This window comes from Astyanax mexicanus, chromosome 13 (genome assembly GCF_023375975.1).
Source record: "Astyanax mexicanus isolate ESR-SI-001 chromosome 13, AstMex3_surface, whole genome shotgun sequence".
NCBI lineage: Eukaryota > Metazoa > Chordata > Actinopteri > Characiformes > Acestrorhamphidae > Astyanax > Astyanax mexicanus.
Window position 1 is genome coordinate 34,456,339 of NC_064420.1, and position 23,513 is coordinate 34,479,851.

Sequence of the window (23,513 nt, forward strand, 5' to 3'; positions counted from 1 at the left end):
TTTAAAGGGCTTCAGTTGTATTTTTTATATAACCTAATTATATTTCTAAATGCTAAACATTGTTACATGTATACTGTATTTATAAGTTTTATAAGTTACTTTAAATGTATAATTAAGTTGGCCAATTAATGAATTAGCATTAGCTAGGTTAGCTAATAAGTTAGCTAGTTAGCTAGCTAAGACAATTACAATTCCAGCTAAGACAGCTAAGACAGTTGCAATTCCAGCGAGCTAAAAGGGGTGTAAGGGTAATACCTCAGGTAAAAGTAGCTAGGTTAAGTAATAAACTAACTGTATAAACTGCTCGCCTCTTGACAACAAGCACAACAAACCTAGCAAACTAAATTAGCTAACGCTGGATAACCACTTTAGTCATATTGTAAATAAGTGTGTGAAATACATGTCTTCTTACCGTTTGTTTTGACAGTCAGCGCTACATGTCTCCCCGGCTGAAGTTAACACTAACACTGTTGGTTGCCATTAGAAACAGAAAGAGGCGGTAGTAGAGGAACAGCACCTGATACTGATGGGGGCGCTGTTTACACTCTTATGGATTTTTTAGTTTATTGTTGTGTGTTTTTTTTTTTTTTTTTGTTATTAATAATTTATTATTAACGTTAAACAGTAATAGGAAGTACAAACAGAAAAAAGGAAACAATAAAAAACAGAAATAATGTAAAAAAAATACTCACTCTACTTTAAATCGTTTAATCCAATGTTTTTTAAACTTTAGATGCAATGTACCACCCAAAATAAAATTACAACTTTTAAGTACCACCTACAAGCCATTTCACAGGAACACACACTTACATACAGTAGGTTAGATGTGGCCTCCACACTTTAGACCTCATCTACTGCTTTTCAACTGCTTTTTCATTATTTGGTACACCAAATGTAACGCACTGCTTTAATAACATTACACACTTAACAACATATGATGATGCAGAAACCTTAATGTTTTACAACAATTTAACATTACCTGTAAGGATGCATGGTTTTGTAGTACAGACAAAATGTGTATCATACTTATATTACACACATGCATTATAAATGATATACATGACAAAGATGATTGATGTTTTCTTCTTATTATTATTTTTTGTAATGTGAACTTTTCTAAAACTTTTCATTAAGTTTTAAACATTTATTTGGAGTTCCTCTGTGATAATAACACGTTGAATACATCGTATTTGTTTTTGCTGCTTGCTGATGTAACACTTGAAAATACTGGCAAATAAATGGCTCTAGAATCAACCACGCAAAAAATCTGAAATGTTAAGATAACTTCAGCTAAACTAGAAACATTCTTCATTTTTGGATTAAAAAAAAATATATTTTCCTACCATAAAATGAATTACTATAATCTATGTTGTTATCATTATATATATTTTTAGTATATATATTTTATTAGTTAGGCAAGTAAACAAACAAACAAACTTCTATTTATTATCTTCCCTATTTTTTTATGTGTAAAGCGCAGGTACAGGGGTAGATGTTTAATGTTGTGCATGTAAGAAGCCACGAGGGGGAGATATTTCATTAAAATATTTATTAAAGGTGAAGTAGTTTTTTTTATATATATATTTTTTAACCAGACAGCCCACGTTTTTTCTTGTTTTCAGTTCAAGTTGTGTTTTTTTTTTCTTTTTACATATTATTTAAATGTAAAAAAGTTATGGGGGACAAAGAGCCAAAGAGCAGTGTTTGTCATGGAACGAGTACTGAAAATCTAGAAACAATATACAAATACAAATATTAAAAATAAAAGAAAACCCTTACAATTATAATATACACTATACTCATCTTAAAAATAATGTTTCAACCAATGTATGTTTTAGTTCTGCCATTAGTTGAAGGGGTGGCAAACACGATCAGATCTTATTACAGCATTCAGATATTTTCTGTATTGTTAGTGTAAGGATAAGACCATATTGTTTATTTGTTTTAATATTAATGGAAATATAAGCTACTGTACATCATAATAAAACTGCCGTAACCAGCTGAATGATAGCTGTCACCCAGCTTGTCAGTCATTCACAGCAAGCAAGTTCTTGGCAAGAGGCACTGACCTACTTGGCTCACCAAATTCACAGTACAGCTGCACATTAGTGCTGTCTGAACCTGGATTATGGCAATTTACTGCACTTTTATCTGCAGATTGGGTCACACTAATGAGGTTTTAGTTGATGTGTAAAATTTTTACTGACGTGCTCTTCATATTCCTGTTTATACACACTCACAGCTTATGTTATGAAGATACCCTGGACTCTGTATTTTATATCTTTCAAAAAATGTTTTTTTCTATTACCCATTTAATGCTACCTATACTTTAAAGTTATAATTATTGTTTTGCAGATTAGGGCTTTGAATATTATCATAATCATGTATGTGCTTCTGTATTTTCATTAAGTGGGATACACTGGAAGACATTTTACATAATATATTCTTGACCTCATTCACGATTTAGCTTCATTAAACGGTTCTGTGTGCTTAGGGGGTTTTCCTATATGTGACACGCACATCTCATGAGTGTACACACTAAATGACAAGATTACACAGTGTAAATCTAGGTCATGTTGTTAGGCCTGTGATGGCTTTTAGACCTAGTTTTTTTCTGTCAATTTTCCCAGCCCATAAACAGATCTGCAGATTATTACACATCTGAAGTGCTTATAGAGTAAAGCTGTGTTCTTGGGATAAGGGTTTAAATGCATAAGCCCCATGTGTTTCAGATTTACCAGGGCAGCTTTGTTTGAGAGGGTGAAAGAGAGAGAGAGAGAGAGGGAGAGAGAGAGAGAGGGGAAGAAAGAAGAGATGGAGGGAAAGGCAATTAAAAGAAGAAAGGTAAAGAATAAAAAATACAAGTAAAGCAAAACAATGAGAGAAAAACATTGACTTATGGAAACAGAGAAGAAAGAAAGATAGAAAGAGAAGAGAAGAGAAGAGAAGAGAAGGAAATAGACGGAGAGGGAAAGATATTAAGGGAAAATAAAGAGAAAGGAGAGAAAGAGAGGGAAGTGATAAAGACAGACAACATAAAACATATAAATAAAAGAAAGGCATGAGAAAAAATAAAGAAACAAGAGATAGATAATAGAGAGAAAGAGAGGAAAGAACAGAGTGAAAGAGAAAAGGGAGAAGTGGAAGAGAGAGATAGGTGTGGGAGAGAAACAGTGGAAGGTGGAGGAGAGAGACAGTGAAGTGTGGGACAGAGAGAGAGGAGGGGTAGGAGAGAGTAAGAGAGAAAGATGAGGAGAAAGAGAGAGAGAGAGTTGGAAGATGGACAGAGAGAATAAGGGAGATAGAAGAGAGAGTGGGGAAAAAAGAGAGAGTAATAGAAAGGTGGGAGACAGAGAGAGAAAGAGGTGAGAGAGAGAGAGTGGTGGAGGAGAGAGAGAAGAGGAAGAGAGAGGGGGGAAGAGAGAGAGAGGTGTGGGAGAGAAACAATGGTGAAAGAGGGAGAGAGGTGTGGGACAGAGTGAGAGAGAGAGAGAGAGAGAGAGAGAGAGAGAGAGATAGTGTGTGTGGTGGCAGAGCAAGGCTGCAAGAATGAAGGCTGCTGCGAGGATAGTGACGCACGATTGTCTCCTCTCTGCTCGGTCATTGGCTGGCGGGCCCGCCCGTCACTGAGCTCAGGTTTAGGGATATGCCATCAGGGGCAGATTATGAAGCAAGCCTCGTCTCCGGCGGTCCCGCTCTGCTCGTCTCCATGGCTGAACGCAGGCTCTCCACGCTTTTCTCGCTGTTTGTGTTTGCGCTCGTGCAGCCGTCCTCGCCCTTCAACCAAGTGCCTGCCATCCTGGACAGGAGGTAAGAGTGCGGGCAGGGTTTTGAGCTTCAGCGTGCTGTGCTGGGCAGTGCTGTGTGGGGTGGGTGGGTGTAGGTACTGTGTGCGGGGTGGGGGGTGATGCTGTGCAGCTGATGCTCTACCTACCTCCCCTCTGTAATAAGGAGAAATTGTTGGAGCAGCTTTTCTGGAGGCTTTTCTGCCTGAGCTAATAATGCAGCTCTGTGTAACAGTGAAGAGGAGTAGCCTGTGCTCAGGGTCTGCTTCCTCTCCTCACTGCGGTGCAGCTTTCCCCCTCTTTTTCTGGTCCCCCATCCATCTCTCTCTCTCTCTCTCTCTCTCTCTCTCACTCTCACTAATAACAGCAAGATATTCAAACATGGCCATGACTAAACGGGGCATGAGGCAGACCCAGTCTAGTGTTATGTCTGAAGGGATCAGTCTACAGATGCTGAAGGACTGTGTGGAGCTGTGCTGGGGAGAAAGGGGCCCAGACTATAAGGCAGGCCAGGCAGGACAAGCAGCCATATAAACACACTGAATCAGAGCCTCCTCCATAGACTTCTACTGCGGCATTGTTTACATGTTTGCCTAGCATTCCTTTACTCAACAAAACTGATTAGCACACAGTTTTGAACGTCAACATTAATTCACACTGTTGAACTGGCACATTGTGTTGTACAATATTGCCTAATTTTAAAACTGGAAGTTGAATAATGTATATTTAATAAATATACAAAATTCTAAAAATGAAAACAGTGTGAAACAGTAAGTCAGATATAGGCCTAGAATATAGACTTAGTTTGATTTGGTTAAAGTACCTGACTAGTGAGAAGTTTCAGGCAAACCCATCCACACTTTTGCAGTCTTGTCACATTATCTGGTTTAATTAGACTATATATTATCCCTAAAAATATAGTGGCAACATTTTAAAGAGCAACTTGTCAATTAAACTCTTTACAACATTTTTTTAAACGCAATATCCAAAGAAAAGAAAAATACAATTGACAATATTAAGGAAAACAATAAATGAAAACAACAATGATGATGGTGGTGATGAGGTCATGTTCAAATATTGTACAATAAATGTATAACATAATTATCATGACAGGCTTACCTTTTGCCATTTGCAATCAGTGTTATTTTTGAGTTGTTTTTGAGAGCATGAGGTCTCATGGGACAAGTGTTTTGATGAAACTGGGCTCAGGGTCCAGGTGCGTTTCAGTGCTTTGTTTCGTAACTAAAAGAATCACCATTTGGGATGTAGAGCATGATGGTGGTATTTAATTATGCAGCGATAAACCATCAGGAGTTCCAACTCCTATTAAAACAAGATATTACTACAGTGTTTTAGTCATTGATAAAATGAGAATTGTAGGCAAATGCCCTTTATTTATGTTTGTGTAGATCCCAATTAAATAAAGATTTATTCAGTGTAACAAATTGGCACTACATCCTCCTGCAGCAGCCTGGAGAAATAGAATGTTTGTTAAGACCTCTGACTTAGACTGCAAAACACAGTCAACAGACCTCTGTCTGCATTTCGCTACACAAAAAATAAAAGATGATTAAAAAGCACAATTAATATATACAATAATTACAAATACTTCAATTACTTACTTAAATTAGTTATCATTGATTTGTTTCCTATGCCTAAAATATATAAAAGTTTCCCAGCTACTGTAAAGTAGTCACAACACTTTTTTTCCCCAATTAAATGCAGTCATAGTTTTTTCCAGAAGACAGAAGATGTTCATGAGAATCCTTTGAATAGCATTTGCTTTATATAAGTCTAAGAATAAAGAGATTGGGACATATTTCTTACTTTTTTTGATATAATACCTTTAATACTAGATCCTCTCTCTCACCAGAGAAACAAGCAGTGATTTAAATTATTCAAAAAAGTCAAATTTGACAATGACGATATGCCTCTGATAACATCACAACTCAACAGACATACTGTAATGCTGTCAGATTTAAATACGTTATTTGCATTAGCGTTAGCGTTTTTAAAGCAGCTTGTGTCCGAGATTTTTTTTTTTTTTTACTGTGGACTAGACCATGCAACTCCAAAACAACATCAGTAAGGAGTGATGTCACTGGATCTCCACCCGCATGGGATAGAGCGTCACTGCGTGGCCCTGTAAGCACTGCTCTGGCATTTATTAGAGCAGGAATATGTCTTGGGAGTAAAACTGGTTCACTAGTGCGCAGCTCTCCTCAGGTTACTCAGAGCGAGCGCATCACCACCAAAACAGATGGACCAGAATGGCAGCGAGAGGAACTAAACTGGAACCTTTAATCTTAATCCGATCTAATGAAGTAATCTATTATTAGATATCATGAGTTGGTGCAATGCTGCATCCTTAGAGAGAGAGAGAGAGAGGGACAGAAGGAGAGGGAGAGAAAAATAGGCTGACATGTTTGTGAGCGGTGAGGTGAAGATGTGGTGGGGAACGCTGCTTTTCATTACATAAATGCCCAGTTCAGCACTTAGGCCACTCTGTCCAGCCATAACCAATGACAGCAGCACAGCGCTCAGCTGCTGACCTCGGTAAACTGGCATTAGAACAAAGGCAGGAGCTTCTTCACGCACACAAACACACACAACCCACACACCCTCACACAAATTCAGTCTACATATAAGTGTATAAGGCTTAATGAAACATGATTACTGGGCTATAAAACACATTGTTTAAAATGTAACTTGTTGGTAATTGACCACAATTACATGAATTACTGATTTTGTGACGATTTAATGCATTTAAATGCATTTTTTAGGTTTTCTATACTTTTATTTTAATATTGTAGCTGTCCAAAGCAAAAATGTCTTGCAGTAGAAGTTACAGTCTTTCTTAACTTTCAGTGGAAGTTAATTATTCACAATAAGCCATTTTGGAGCATTTCTATTGGTCGAGTCATCATAAAATTCTGACACAATGTGAAGGACAGCTGCTGGGTTTAAATGATGTAGTAACCTACAAATCAACACAAATGGAGATACTTGTAAAGTCTTTGAAACAGTTTTATTAGTGTTTAGTAAAGTATGTTTTAATAGTTTTGATTCATTTTAAACTCTGATTCATTAAATAACCATTAAGTTACTCAATGCCTAATACAGTAATTAGTCATAGCCCTATTGTTTCAATTATATATATATATATATATATATATATATATATATATATATAAGACTGCTACCTCAATAGTTTTAAAAGTAATTTTATATAACGCCTTCAGTCCTTTTTTGTACATTTACAGATGTGATCCATGTATTTCACAGATGCCTTGTTTCACTTCAGTTTATTTACTGAATCAAGTTGCTGCGTGGTCACTGGTTCAGTCTCTCTCTCTCTCTCTCTCTCTCTCTCTCTCTCTCAGGAGATGAACTGTGACATACAGATGTGCTTTATTTTCTGAAAAAAGTGTATGTTCTGGTATGTTGTGGAACTCTGTCACACTGAGGCACACAGTACACAGTCTGGTTGAGAAAGCTAAGAGTACTGTTTACATTCCACCTCCACAAGATAAGAGGCGATTGAGGATGAATCCCACAGTGCCGAATAGAAACCCAGGGTCACTCAGTGCTCTCATTCACGTCGCACACTCACACGCACAGTCCGGTGACTTCATCTCTGCCGGATTTGTTGTAATTTAACCCAGGTTTGGTCCAGGCAGAGGAAGACAGGCAGAGAAAAACAAAGAGAAGAATGAAAAATCTTAAGGGGAATCTATATATTAGGCAGCGAGTAAACAGTCAGTATTTCAAAAAGTGATTTGTTGGAAGCTAGAAAAATGAGCAAGTATTAGTATCTGAATCGCTAGGGCCAAACTGTTATTTTCAGACGACAGGGGTCAAAATATCAGGCAAATAAATTCATGGAGATCTTGTGGGATTTTTATTGTATTTAGTGGTCAGTATCTACCAAACGTTGTCCAAGAAAGGAAACCGTGAACTCCCGACAGGGTCATTGGCACCTAGATCTCATTGTTGTAATCCATGAAGATCCACGTCACAACGTGCAAGAACTTAACCACTGAGCCACCGCTGCCTCATCCAGCTATCCTAACTCAAGAAGTTTCCCAACTCCTTCTGGCAGCCCATTAGTACCTGCTTTATGTAGGTTAATGTAAACATGTTAAAAGGGTTTGAGGTCTAAAACCTAAACCTTTGTACTTATGTTACTAATGCTGCATTTACATGGTGTTGGTTTTATCAGAAAAAACGAGTTTCCCACCTCAAAGCACCACCTGAACACCCTCTAAAGTATGATCCTCATGTCAGACGCATCAAACATTTGGATGCAGCACGAACTGAACAAGTTGTGATTAAAATGCTTTTCAACATGGCTGAACATGTAAACAATAATAACCGTTATATTATAAATATGAATGTAAATATCAAATATAATGTACTTTTTATTAGAGCTGCAACGAATGATTTGTTTTGTAGTCAACTAAACTGATTACTTTTAGTCAGTAGCTCCTGTTCCTAATTTTCTCTATTGCTTCAAAACGATAGAATAGATAAATATAGCTGAACGTGGGATTTAAATGCCCTATAAATGCTTAGAAGACATTCTCAAGTAAGTAAATAAGTAAGTTTCTGTCCCCATCACTGTGTGTAGTGCAGTGCTATTACAAATGAATGATTAGTTGATGCTGAAATTTGGAGTTTGCTCATTTTTATAATCAGCACTGTTGAATATGTCGACAAATAGTTGCAGTCCTACTTTCTATACAATTTTTAAACATCTACAAACAACATATGTTATTAAGCAAAAAATAAATTATTTTTTTTATTTCCCACACAAACCATATAAGTGCAACCAATGAGGTGAACAACTTGAGCTTCAGAGAAACACACCTCCTTACATGCGGTAAATATGGCTCAGATAACCATTATTGTCCAGAAAACAAGACTTTTAAAAAATGCATATAGATGCATCTATCTTTTGCAAAAAAGCAGTAGATCCTTTAAATCATTAGATTATTAATGACAGGGTTGTGGGTTTGAAACCCACCTTTATCAAGCTGTCAATGTTAGATCCTTGATTGAGGACCCAAACCCTCTCTGCTCCCAGAGTGCCACAGTGAAGGCTGCCCACTGCTTTCTCCAAATCAGATTTTGGTTGTCCTTAGCCCTATCCGGACGGCATTAGTCCTCTGTTATTTTATTCCCGTCCAGAAGGACCATGTACGTGTTTTTCTCAGATGTGCTCTGAGAAAATTACAGGATGAATTGCCTGTAACTCTGTGGTCTTCCGATCATTTTAGTCCCGTCTGGATGCACATATCTGAGTTTCGTCACCTCGTGTTTAAAAAATAGCTATTTGTGCACTGACACTCACTGTAATTACACTTCAGGCCCACGTTTCCACAGAGATCCATGTAAACCCAACAGAGAGTGGAAATGGAGGAGCTACTGAACGCGATGTCATGTGACAGAGAAAGCCAAAAAACTCACTAGTCCTCCTGTTTTCTCATTTGTAGTCCATATGCAAGAGTTTTATCACTGAGTAGAAGTGAGAAATATTTTTTACAGACATCCTCCTGAGAAACTAATCCCATCCAGATAGGGCTTTTGTCTTAAGGCTTTTGTAGCAACGTTTCATTTCCAAGCTATTTTAGACCATTTGTACTAGTACTTTTTTATCCACACAATGTAAGATTAGACAAATATAAGAATAAAGACAAATATAAAGACACATATAAGATTACATTTATACTGTGTGTTTGTACATAAGAATTTCATTATTTGCTATCAGACCTTTTGTTATTTTGAAACAGACCCTGGAGTCCCCTACTTACCCACATACAGGGAAAGATTCCCGCCATGTAGGGCAGCAGATTCCTAATAGGGTTTAAGAAGATCCTCCGCCAAGCTCATTATAGCGGTGATTAGATGTTTATATGGTTCGTCTTAGGATAATCCTGCAGGTAGCAGTGCTGCAGGGACGGTCAGAAAGGGACAAGGTGGCGCTAGGAAGAGACTCGCGCTCACACCAACCCAAGACAAGCTTAAAGCCATTCTCACCCTGACAGAGGTGAGGTGTTAAGCATGTGGTGGCTGAAGAACAACAGAAAAAGTGCGGCGTCCTATCAGACGCTCTAATCTAGACTTCTGAGAAATCGCTGTTGGATCTAGCGGACTGGATCAATTGGATTTCTTTCACTGGATTTGCAGTCAAGATTGATATGTGAGCTACTGCTTTCAGTGCTGCTGGATTTTTTTAGTTTTCTACATACTTTTGCATAAAATTTCAGCATTTGCTGTGAGCAATAACTGCAATTAAACATTTCATTGTTGTCCTTTCTCAAAATACAATGTTTCTCATTAAACCAAAAAGATCTATTTTGTTCTAATAGCATTGTTCCAATAGCCTTTATTGGATTGTCCATTCTTTTAGGTGAGCAAATGCTTTGTACGTGTTGTCCTGCCATGCACACCATTGTTGAACCTGGCGAACATTAACATTAGCCAATGGCAGAAAGGCCTTTAGTTGCTTAGAAGTTACCTTGTGATCCTTTTTTGATCTCATGTGCTATTACACACCTTGTTCCTGGAATGATGTTGGTCGGACACGCCTGGAGAGGGTAGTATTGATCTTAAATGGTCAACTTTCTTTTAATAAAACATGGCTCATCCTACACACTTGTGATTCTGATCACACTAAATGAAAAAAATCAGATTCTGATTTCACTCTCAAATTATCTGATAATCCTAAAGGTTCATATATGTTTGGCACTTGCAGATACAGCTCTGCAAAAAATAAGAGACTACTTAAAAATGATGATTTTTTTTTATTTTACCAAAGAAAACCTCTGGAATATTATCAAGAGGAAGATGGATGATCACAAGCCATCAAACCAAGCTAAACTGCTTGAATGTTTGCACCAGGAGTGGCATAAAGTTATCCAAAAGCAGTGTGTAAGACTGGTGGAGGAAAACTGTGGTTATTCCACCAAATATTGATCTCCGGACTCTTAAAACTTTATGAATATGAACTTGTTTTCTTTGAATTATTGGAGGTCTGAAGGCCATTTTTCATTTTCTGCTAATAAATTCTCTAAATGACAATATTTTTATTTGGAATTTAGGAAAAATGTTGTCCGTTGTTTATAGAATAAAACAACAATGTTCATTTTATTCAAAAATATACCTATAAATAGCAAAATCTGAGAAACTGAGATGGTTTCTTATTTATTTCCAGAGCTGTATCTAGTATTGGGCAATTTTTTCCTCAATAAATATATATTATTTTCCATTTCTTTCTTCTAACTCTGACTAAGGCATGATCTGTTACTTAATTTTTTTCTTTTTCCTTCTATTCTTCTTTCTTGTGCCAACTAAAGCTCGGAGGTCCCCCCATATCCAGCCATCAGAATTAGATCAGGTCAGTATTGATCGGAAGCTTTCATTTGATTAGGTTTGTTACTGAAACAGTGAGCTTGTAACAAACATTATAATCATAATGCACATGTCTAATTAGAAATATTTGCTGCTTTCATTTAAAAATCTCCCTAAGGACAATAGATTTTTTGCACAGATGCAAATGCACCGTTTATTGAATTTCAGATTCAGTGTTTATTGAGTTGAAGCTGCTCTCATGCAAAATGCAGCTGTATAACTTATAGTTTTTTTTTTTTTTTTTTACCATTAACAGCTCCATATACTGTATAAGTGCATGATGTAAGCCGGTGCAATGTTTTTTTTTAGTGCCTGTAGATTACCTGATCAAAATAGAAAAAATAAAACAAAGTAGGCAGTGATTGGAACTGCTGGATGACCTCACCGTATTATCTCCCCTCTCGTTCTGTTTCCACATTTTGTGATGCAGATGGAGTAGGCGTTGAGAGTCCAAGTGCCTCACACGAGGAGAGTTACTCGCCTGCAGCTGAAAATCCACTCCGAAGAATACTGCAGGTATTGCATTTTCTCTGATCGCCAAAGTGACCTTGCGCACCAAGAATACTATCTCTGCCCAAAATCCATCCAGCACCATCCTACTAGACACTCATCCAACACACATGCAGGTTTAAAAATAGCAGGCAAAGTAGAGAAAAGGTGAACGAGTGTAATGTGTTCATGTGACTGCCCTGTTTTGCAAGGAAAAAAAGCCACACAGGATGGAACATCATATGAATAATATATGCAGTTAATGTTCTATTCAATATTAATCACTACTACTTCTTCTTTCCTGGACTTTATTGCAAACAGCCCTATGGATGGCATTTGCACGCTCAGCCCAGAACTAAAAGGAAGCTACTTCAGTCTACAAGCTCGGGGCCATACTCTCCTCTGAATGTAGCTTACAATGGCAAGATATGCATCCTATTCAAGGCCAAGAGGCTGGCCATTCGCTACAGAAACAACACCTTTCTGGACCTCACTGAAAGGGTGTTCGGACCCAATGCCCCTGTGGACACCAAAGGATCAGTATGCACCAAAGAGAAAGCCACGTATGTTGAGTTCTTCTTTTCCTACAATAAATAGACCATAAACTTTTTATATTTTACATTTAAGTTTCAAAATATTCAGCATATATAACATGGCAACAAGTATGAAACCATTTTTATCTACTTTGTGTTAGAAAGTCTGCTGAGACAGAAGATGTGTTGATATAGATTCAAACCACAGCAATTATAAATGCTTATATCCACTCCCTTTTAAAGAAAGAGCTGCAGCTGTGGCTGAATGCATTAAATGTAAAATACCCTATCAAATGTACATACACGTGTTCTTATAATTTTGTGGAAGGGAAACCTTACCTAGAGAAATGTCTCAGTTATAAAGCTCTAATGATGTAGACGCATCGGGAGCTTAAGTGCTCTTAGGCTAATGTTGTATCTGACAACCTCACAAACATCTGCTTCAGCAGAGCTTCATTACAGAGTGTCCTCCCCACAAAAGGGTGGCATTCAGCTCTGCTGAAGCAGACGCTTCTAAGACATGTGGGTGTTTGTGTGCATGTTTTAAATTAGCTTTTTTAAGTTTTAATTTAACGCCTTTGACCATTGGCTCAGGACCTCTTCTTTGGAAGGGAGTGAAGGGGTTCAAATCTTAAAAGTGGGCGTAGTGGAAGAAGGTGAAGGGTTCCTCTGAGGTTCTTGGATGTACAGTTTTAGGATAAGAGGATAGAAGGATAGGCATTGTCTGTATCGTATTTGATTTATATATATTTGAATTAGAATCCATATCCAGAGTTGGTACAATGTACAGCATTATGTTCCCTCCAAAAACCTTGTTTGGCACTTTTTTATTTAGAGATTTTTATGGAAATTATGTCTCAGCCGCTTTTGATGACTTAGCCTACATTAGATAATGTGCTTCATATTATGTAACACGGTGTGATTCTGTGTTTAGCCTTTTTTACACAATGAAAACTGTATTGAAATGTTGTTTCTTCTCAATAGCCTTTCTCTACGTTTGGGAGATGTAGAGGATATCAAGGGACTTGTCATCAGGTGAATGTTTGTGTTGTTTGTCTCATATCTTGACAAAGCTAAAGGCTGAATCTCACTGAATGTCACTCATTCACTCACTCACTCACTCCTTCTCATGTCCACCCACATCCCATATCTTTCCCACAGGCTCCAGATGTCCAACACGTTCTACGAGTCGGCAGGCCAAAACTGGTTCACACTCGACAGCGTTCACATCCACTACAACTGGTCCCACGAAGCCACGTTCAATGCCACAGAGGTGTACGCCCCTGCCACCTATTCTTATCACTGCCAGCATGTCAGCAGCTTACAGAAATATGACACCCTACTGGTGCCCAGCTCGCACACCGACAGCTCTGCAAACTGGCACATCACTTTTACTGACTTCCAGGTAAGTGCTGAACTGGCTATTGCGTGCTACAGGGTTCTAAGAAAAGACATTTCAGAGGAGTTGAACAGGGATGTCAAAACACACAAATTTATTGTGGCATTGATTTGTTTGAGGTAAAGATGATTCAAATGTGTTAAGTTTGAGAATTGAGAATTGAATTAATCATTATTGAGTGCACTGAATAGTAGGGTTGTGTATTGGCAGAAACCTGGCAATTATGTGTATATACACATATATATATATATGTGTATATATATATATATATATATATATATATATATATATATATATATATATATATATATATATATATATATATATACAATTCTGTGAAAAAATGAGTTTCTTTGAGTTTACCAAATTCAAAACCTCTGGAATATAATTAAGAGGATGATTGATGATCACAAGCCATAAAACCAAACTGAACTGCTTGAATTTTTGCCAGGGTTATTCCACCAAATATTGATTTCTGAACTCTTATATATGTACTTGTTTTCTTTGCTTTATTTGAGGTCTGAAGGTTCTGTATCTTTTTGTTATTTCAGCCATTTCTCATTTTCTGCAAATAAATGCTCTAAATGACAATATTTTTATTTGGAATTTGGGAAAAATGTCTTGCTGAAAGATTTTTTTTGTACAGGATATGTGTGACTAAATGTGATTGAGCTAAAAATAGAACTCTCTATCTCTTGTCCTCAGATTCAGGCCTTCAACGTGCAGTCTAACAAATTTGCCTCAGCTAGTGACTGTGCCACCTTCTTCACACCAGCCATCCTGATGGGACTCATCACATCTCTCATTCTGCTGCTGGTGCTGGCCTACGCCCTGCACATGGTGGTCCATCTGAAGCACATCGACCGTTACGAGGAGCACAAGACTACTGTCTACTTTCCACGCACACCCGAGGCCGAGCTGCCTGACAAGAACAGTCTGTAGGGGAGGCAAATGGCGGTGCCACCTATGGGTCAGCCACGGACCTGCGAAAGACCAGGAAGGACTAGAGGACAGAGGGTTGCCTCTCCTGATTCTGGATGACTGCACCGTGCTCTCGGTCTGACTGCTGCCTGGCACTAAACCTCTTGATTGGCGTCTAGTATTAAGGCAGGAGCTGATTTTGATCTGCTGAATCAGGTGTTTAATCCCAGGCTGGAGCCAAAACCCTGGACACAACTCGCTTATCCAAGACCAGGACCGGGAAGCCTACGGAGAAGGAGCGTTAAACTGTGAAATGGAACTTCCGTAGACAAAGAAGGAGCAATAAACTGTGAAATGGCCTTTCAATGGAACGCAGCTAGAGCAGACTTTTCAAGCACTGAAACTGGCTGGAAACATGTACTGTGGTTAGGAATACACTGTTTGAATATCAAAGAGGTTTGTGAACCTAGAAGACAAGGAGAAAAAGACCCATGAATCGACAGCGACTGTGATCTGGTCTGAAACGCACAGTTCCTTTTTTTTACACTGCAGCGCAAAAGTCACAGTGTCATTCAACAGGAACTGAGTCCATGGACGGTAGAAGTTACTGAAATGCCAATTACAAAAACAAAACATTTTATGACTGCCAAAGGAGCAACATAGTTTGTCAGCCTTGAAACATCACTTACAGTAGTAATGTGAAAGAGAGACATACAAAAGGAAACAAGCCCTACATGTACAGTGCTAAGTAACTCTACTGTAGTTTTTTAAGACTTCAAATACTATCGAGTACAGTAGATTCAGGAATTCATAAAATGCTCATCGTCTCAAAATACGCAGTGTAGCCACTGTAGTTGTTTAGACCTAGATTCATACACTACATGGCCACTTATTTTACTATTACAATCTGCAAGTATTACATAACTTCTGAACCTATATAAAAAAATGCATCAAAAATTTGAAAAAAGATTTGTTTTCCTTTTTTAATTTTAAAAATACCTGAAATGTTGCATCACTATGATTTGATTTTTTTTTATATGAGCATATGTATCAGACCTAGTCCACCTTTCCTCCTGACTAGGTGGAACCTATTAGGTCTAATAGAAGCGCTTAGCACTACTTGAGGATTTACAGTAAAGTACAGCAGTGTAACTATAGAGAGGTCCTGTTGAAAGATGCTGTATGATAACTCATGTAGGTGTTTTACTACCCTCAGTATCATATTCAGTAAGCCTCTATATATCTACAAGATATAACATCAGTAACTCATTATCGCAATAACCCACAGCATGGCAGTGACTAGTGATTAAACCTTTACCAGGGCAGTTCTGACACTCATGGTAGTGGTGATACTTGTGTTCATTTGGTCAGAATGGAAGCATCCGTACACGTTAAGGTTTCCAGTCAATGTAGTTTGAACAATAAATGATGATCAGATCAAAACGGTGTGTGCATCAGTTTGGAATGTCTCTGAAACCTTCTCTCACATGCTAACTGTGGGCTACTACTTTAGTGTGCTTGCCTTTGAGTTATTAAAAACAGCTAAAGTAACTGCAAAAGTTGTGAAATTAATATAATTGTTTCCCTTTACTTAAAATGTAGTTGGTCAGCCAAGACATGCTTCATATCAAGTTTGTTTATTTAGTTTTACACTGGAGCTACAAAGCTAGTTTAGCATACAAGCAGTGGAAGCTAATATAGCTGCACTAATTAGCAAGTTAGTTAAATGAACACCTTTCCTTCACACCTTGTCTAGTCAAGTTTTTATCTGATACTAGGTTGAGATACTGCTTTAAATTTGTATTAAGTGTATTCTGAAAAATAGCCTGTAACTGGCTTATGCTAGTCTAATGTTGTTTTAGCTAGTCACGAAAAACACTGTAGCGCTTGTGACTGGTACTCAGTAGACTTGCTGGAGTTGTTGGTGACCACTGACCAGCACATCAGTTTCCACTCAAAACCTCTAAATGTCTGTGCTGTTTTTTAAACAGGATATACATATCACTTCAGCAGCTTGGAACACTGCAATAGAACTAGCCCCATCAGGTGGAGGCTGGAAATTAGCATGTTTCCCCTGGTTATATTTTTCAAAATGGCACTGTTTTACTTGCCATACGTTTGTTAATTTTTGTTCTTCACTAACACTTGGGCACTCTTGGCCAAATTAAACCTTTTATTGCTGTTTTAATCTTTTTATAGCTTCTTTAGCTAAGCAAACATATACAGTCGTGCTTAAAAGTTCAAATACCCCTGCAGAATTTTTCTTTCGTGGGCTTTTTTACTGAGAATATAAATGATAACACAAAAACTTTTTTCCATTTGGATGTTTTTGGTTGTCATTGTGATTTGAACAGAGTACACACAGTCATTAGACAATAAATGGCTTCACTCAACCACTAACCATGAGTGAAAAATAAGATTTTGTTTCATCATTCATATTCTCTGTAAAAAGGCCAAGAAAGCAATAATTCAGCCGGGGTATGTAAACTTTAAGCACAACTATAAGCTTGTATTAAGCCAATTTTAATGCTTAGAGACGGTCTATCAAAAAAAAAAATCTAAATCCTCACTATTGCCAGTGCAAAAGTATTTACACCCAAGTGTTTGATCTTTAAGTTTCTTAAAGATCAAATTTATTTTGGCAAGGTCTCAGACCTTGATGAGCAAAACAGGCATGTCCCCAGTTAACAGTTAACAGTCAGCTGAATCAAATTTACAGTTTTAATTAACTTTATAAGCTATGTTGGTCTGTGTTGCCAATAAAGTGTTGTCATTAAGAAAACTAAGAAGAAGTCTACTTAACACTAGGGCTTGGCAATGTTTTTAAAAAACGTATAGCTCTGGAAAAAGGTAAGAGACCACTTAAAAAGAATGAGTTTCTTTGATTTTACCAACTTGAAAACCTCATAAAGTTATTCAAAAGCAGTGTGTAAGGCTGATGGATGAGAACATGCCAAGATGCATGAAAACTGTGATTAAAAACCAGGCTTATTCCACCAAATATTGATTTCTTTATGAAAATGAACTTGTTTTCTTTGCATTATTTAAGGTCTGAAAGCTCTGCATCTTCTTTTGTTATTTCAGGCATTTCACATTTTCTGCAAGTAAAAGCTCTAAATTACAATATTTTTATTTGGAATTTGGGAGAAATGTTGTCCGTAGTTTATAGAATAAAACAACAATGTTCATTTTACTCAAACATATACCTATAAATAGCAAAATAAGAGAAACTTATTCAGAAACTGAAGTGATTTTTTTATTTTTTTGCAGAGTTGTATATTCTTTAAACATAACTAACTAAATAACTAACTAAAATAGTTTTATTGTTTTTTTTGTAGGCAGCACCAGTTAGAGCTATTAAATATGAAAAGTTTGCTTCTTTTACATTTATGTTCAAGGGAGTCAAACTATAAAACGTGCATGAAATGTAGCTATTTTTAAAACTAGAAAACAGTTCCCTTTAACCTTTAAGCTTATATCTTAAACAAGGTGCAAAAATAGCCTCCTTATGTTTCAGTGAAGGTAAAGTGCAGAATATGAAAATCACTGCCACACAAGTTTTTTGACAGGTTTCTGACAGAAGCACAAAACTACCGACTGAGATGCCCTCTGGCAGGTTCTTTATGTAAAGATGAGACAGTCTTGATTATCCTATTTAGAAAATTCAATTAATCAAATTAATACGATTAACCCACTTGACACCTTCAAGCTTTAAACATTGTGATATCATTTAGACGTGCAGGTTTGTGTGATGCTAATTAATGTTAGAAGTCTTCACTACTACTTGTTATTCACAGTCTCCTCACTGCTCCAGCACAGTGCATTGAACACTGGACACGCCTTGGTTGATCAACTACTTTTGGGGGTAAGGGGAAAATTACCCTGTGCTTTAGTGTGTGTCAGAGAGCAGGCTCGTCCTCCTGACTCTGGTTTCCCCCTCTGTCTGTCCTTCCTGCCATCTGTTCTCCCCTCTCACCTCACAGCAGGAGCCTGCAGAGCTACCCCCCTCACCGGGACAGTTTACCTGTCGGCCCAGGACCAGAAACACAGACACATGCGGCCGCTCTTTCTCTGACTCATATAACAGCAGCGTGTCGGTTGCCAACACTGATCAGCCTCTGCTGGCTTTAGTCTGTCTTCACGCTGCTGGAACACACTGGGCCATCCAGGTTTACACTGTCACTCATAAAAGGCCCATCACACCAAACTCTCTAATTTATCTCCTGAATTAACCTTTCTTTTATTAAATATCTAATCTAGCTGATTTCTTTCTTTTTTGAACCAGTTTCAGATCTAGCATGGCTTTCAATTTGGCCCTTTTACATATGACTAGATTGTATGTCACTGATAGCAGAAGGCACATATTTAAATAGAAAACAAGGACTGTTGAAATTTGACGTAAGTATATATGTAAAGCAAATATAATAATAAAAAAGTACATTGTGTTTTCCAGTGTGTTAAGCTTAATTGTTTTCAAAGCTCTCCTCGATGAAACCCTGTTTTTACAGAGATACTATTCAACATTTACTCCACCTAATCAATTCATCATTAAAATTAAATTAAAAGCACATAAGAGTATTCATTTATCTTACTTCTGTTTTTTGTGTTTATTCTGTTTGCCTTTATCCAGCATTTTTTTAAGCATTTTTAACCATAAAATAACAGCTTCAAACCCTGTGAATCTCCACTAATATGTAATAGATATTTATTAGTGCCTCTCTGGGTTTGGCATGCTGCTAACTGCACTATGTAATTTTGGTGAAGCAAGTGTGTAACGCTGCATAACCAGAGAGTGTCATACTGTAAATTATGTAATTTTACTCTACCATCTCAGTACGCTTCTTTCACTTTTAGTTAAGATTGTGTAAAACGCAAACAGATATATTCTCTATAACAGATAATTTAAAGAACATACTGGCTGAATCACTGATATTAAAAGATGCTAGTGCTTAAACCTAGCATGTTTCCTTAATAACTGAAAACATGCTGATTTTTTTCTTTTCTTTTCTTTTTAATAAGCACAGAAAATATAATCAGATTGGTCCTTTTGACTACCTTTGTGAAAAGGAAGTATACTAAGAAGGATTAAAAGTATGTTCAAATTAGGTAAAGAATACTTAAAGTACATTTTCAATTTAATATACTCTATGAAAATACACATTAATACACTTTCTCTGTATTTCCATAAAATGTATTTTTAAGCAATATGCTTTAAAATAAACGTTGTGTTGATAGAAAATTTAAGAGAAGTTTTTTGTTTTAGTTTCTTCTTTCAGCAGCCTTAAGATGTACATATTATGTGCATCAATACAATATACTTTAAGTGTATTAAAAATAATGTTTAAAAACACACCTTAATCTAGTTAAGTTTGCAGAAGTTGTACGAAAAAAGCAATCAAAAGCACAATCTAACAGTGTTGGGAGTAACGGCGTTAAAACTAACAGCGTTACTAACGCCGTTACTTTTTTTCAGTAACGAGTAATCTAACTAATTACTATGACTGTAACTATAACGCTGTTACCATTTCCGACACCCCGTTACTGCACGTTACTTTAGCCGCTCTATTAACTTTTTTTTTTTTTTTTAACTTCGCTTTGCCCTGGTTAACCCCTCCTCTTTCCGGTGAACTTGAGCTTCTGGCCGCTGTGCCTGTAGGTTTACGTGGTTTGGCATGGTGAAGTGAGGCACAATTGTGACGATTTGCGTGCTCTAATTAATTCAGTGATTGCCGTGGACAGCCCAAGTTCCGAAATAAGGACGTTAAGCTCTTTTAGCTGCTCCGGTTTTTGTGGTGCTGCTGCTTTCTCTTTTAGAGTTTAAATTCTCTGCCAGAACCCGACCTGACCTGAGGACCGACCCGAAATCGGGCTCCTATTTTTATTTTATATAAAGCTCTGGTGTGATAATCACAATGTTGCTAAGTAACCAATTATTATTGTTCACTAAAGCGAACGAAATAGCGAAAACTGAAAGTGAAAAAAAACATTTGTGTTAACTGAATCTAATAAAAACGGTAATTAAAAGGAAAAAACATAACTATCTCGAACGATATTTTGTGTTTATAAAACTTACTAAAACGAACTGAAATTACTGATAGAATACCCTCATTTTCGTGTTTAATTTATTTATAAGCACTGTTGTACAGCGAAGTTGTACAGCGGGCGGTGTTGTGCCGAGCGCGCGACACCTCGTGGTCCGTTAGTTCTTGTGTAAAGCGCTCGCGCTAGCCGCAAAATACGACAGAAAACACTGAGAAACTGCAGAATTATGTATGGGATTACAATATGCGTGCGAGGCAGATGAAAGAGAAACAGGAGATACAGTGTGTGAGAACATTTACCTGTGAGTAGCTCATACCAGAACAGGCCAATCTCTCTCTCTCTCTCTCTCTCTCTCTCTCTCTCTTTCTCTCTCACGTTTCTTAGATTGATCTCTCTGATAAGATGTGTGAAAACTAATAAAAACTAGCAAGCCCACCCTAAAAACTTACTGAACAGAAAAAAATAATAATAAAATTAAACTATAATAAAAATGAAAAATGTAATCACGTAGCTCTGGGTGCACGTGAACGCCTCCGCGTTTGACTTGCAGCACTGTGTTTAGCTGTTCTTAAAAATCATTTAAATTAAATAATAGTTCTGTGCTTTTATGTTACAGTGTTAATTAACATAATTCTGATTATATTTCGCTCATTCAATCAGCCCGAAAACAGACAGTTTATGGGGCGGGTCGGACTCGGGCTCATAATGACAGTTTATGGTTCGGGCTTGGGCAGAACGTGCACGGGCTCCGGCTGGGTCGGGTCGGATTTTTTGGGCCCGATCTAAGCTCTATTCTCTTTTGGTGAAACTGTTATATTAATACCATTTTAACGGTCATTAGATTGTTGTTTTTGTCCATTATTTTGTTTTGTTTATATATACAAATTTCCTTTGAGTGTGGCTTGGTTTGTTTAATTTCATCCCCAGACGCGTTTTTCCGTTTTTTTTTTCAGTATTACAAGTTTTAGTAATTTTCTTTGGTTCCGTTTTGTTTTTTTGAAATTCGTTAGATTATATTTTTGTCAACATTTTGGGTTTATTTTCGTTTGTTATTTTTCTAATAATAATAGTAAATGCATAATTGATTTCCTTTTTTTGACGGGCGAATAATAAAAAGTAACGCATAGTTACTTTTACTGGTAACTAATTACTTTTATAGTGGAGTAACTCCGTTAGTAACTCAGTTACTTTTTTTTAGAGAAGTAACGAGTAACTATAACTAATTACTTTTTCAAAGTAATGTGCCCAACACTGCAATCTAATGCTTTTATGTTGTTTTTAAATATAGCTTAATTACTATTAAAATATACTTAAGTTGCCAAAAGTTGTTTCAAAATGGTTGCAGGGAGGGGCGCCGAGTGGTCCAGCGGTCTAAGGCACTGCCACTATGAGCAGGAGGTTGCAGGTTCAAACTCCAGCTCATGCAGCTTTGCCATTAAGCTGCCGGCGTCAGAGGGAGCAAAATTGGCCCTGCTCCCTCTGGGCGGGTAGATAGCGATCTCTCCAAATGCTGTATTCTGTCATTATCTTTTTTTATTTTTTTACTTAGAAACAATTGTAATTTCACCACAAGTATCCATTCTTTTACAGAATACTGTGTATATATATATATATATATATATATATATATATATATATATATATATATATATATATAAGATATTGTAAGCTTATATTAATTACATTAAGATCAAGCCATTTGCTGTAGCTTTAAACTCCTGCATGCAATGGTCATTTTACATGTATGCATTATATGCATTATATTGGAGTCATAGTGCAGCTACAGATTACATTGTGTCCATCTTGTAAAGAGAGAGCGAGTGAGAGAGAAAGATTCTGTTGAGCCAACCCTAAAAAAAATGATTTCAGGTAAGGGGGCAGCTTAGTCCTCGGTGGTTCTGCATGGAAAGCTGCTGCAGGCACCGGCTCCATCTTAATCCCATGTAAAATCACCAAGCGGGAGATATTAGGAAGATTTATGGAGAATGACTCATCCCTTTCATACACATATTGACAGCAGAGGACAAGGTCATTTCAGGCCCAGTGGTCTTCTGTGCAGGATGTTGTTGTTGTTTTTTTCCTCCTTCTGAGCCAATCCGGTTTGTAAGAGCACAATCAAACGAGACATTTCTGTGGATAACACAAAGGGGGATTGAGCTGCAACCATGGCAACTACTGAGGCTAGTGGTCAGTTGCTTCTTATCTTTATTTGATTTGCCATTTGATTTTAGTGGACTTAATGGGGTAAATGTTTTTCTGATAAGGCTGTTTGTCTATCTGTCAGTCCATCTTTCTCCGTTTCATCCTGCTTATAATTTGATTTATACAGAAGCAAACAGGAAAGTGATGATGTGATGAGTGCGCAAGATCTACTGATCGATGTTCACTGAAAGCGAGCCATGCATAATCATATCTGCAATCAAAATATGATGAATGTTAAGCATACGGGCAATGCATGTGTGTGGTATCCAAGCATACATAAAGGACAGGAGTATGTTAGATGATAATCATTCCACCTCATTCATCCTCAGCTCCCAACCCCAACAATTTGCAAACTGTGCCATCCTTCCAGAGAACACAGTTCCACTGCTCCACAGCTCCATGCTGGGGGGCTTTATACCCCTCTAGCCTTATGCCACACTTGGCATTAGGCACAGTGCCAGTGGGTTCATGTTTATCTATTCTATATGGCAATACTTCTCTACAGGGACTAGACAAGTTGTGTTCATGCATTTGTATATCTGTGTTAACAGTAGGTGCTTACAAACTTACAGTACTTACAAAACGGATTCTTAGAAGGGCTTCCCATAAACATTTGATATTTGTGTATGCCTGTATGTTGTAGGACTACATGAGACCAATAGATACTGTGATGAAATGTGTTGAATGTCTATTAGCTCATATTTTTAAATGTGCTGTTTCTTTACAGAA

General features: G+C 37.3%; 2 protein-coding genes across 2 annotated transcripts in view; one reads left to right on the forward strand and one right to left on the reverse strand.

Annotated features, from left to right (window-relative positions):
• Nucleotides 1-489, reverse strand: part of dnah12 (dynein, axonemal, heavy chain 12) — a 41,386-nt gene extending 40,897 nt beyond the window's left edge. Inside the window, exon 1 of the mRNA XM_022677399.2 lies at nt 413-489. The gene's annotated coding sequence lies outside the window, so the exon portion shown is untranslated. The remainder of the gene's footprint in view (nt 1-412) is intronic.
• Nucleotides 490-3,537: 3,048 nt separating this feature from the next.
• atp6ap1lb (ATPase H+ transporting accessory protein 1 like b) lies at nt 3,538-15,466 on the forward strand. The gene is made up of 7 exons (XM_007249901.3): nt 3,538-3,810; nt 11,144-11,184; nt 11,629-11,714; nt 12,009-12,250; nt 13,205-13,255; nt 13,382-13,625; nt 14,325-15,466. Exons 1-7 carry the CDS (start codon nt 3,647-3,649, stop codon nt 14,559-14,561), a joined length of 1,065 nt encoding a protein of 354 aa, XP_007249963.1. The 5' UTR covers nt 3,538-3,646; the 3' UTR covers nt 14,562-15,466.
• Nucleotides 15,467-23,513: the final 8,047 nt, after the last annotated feature.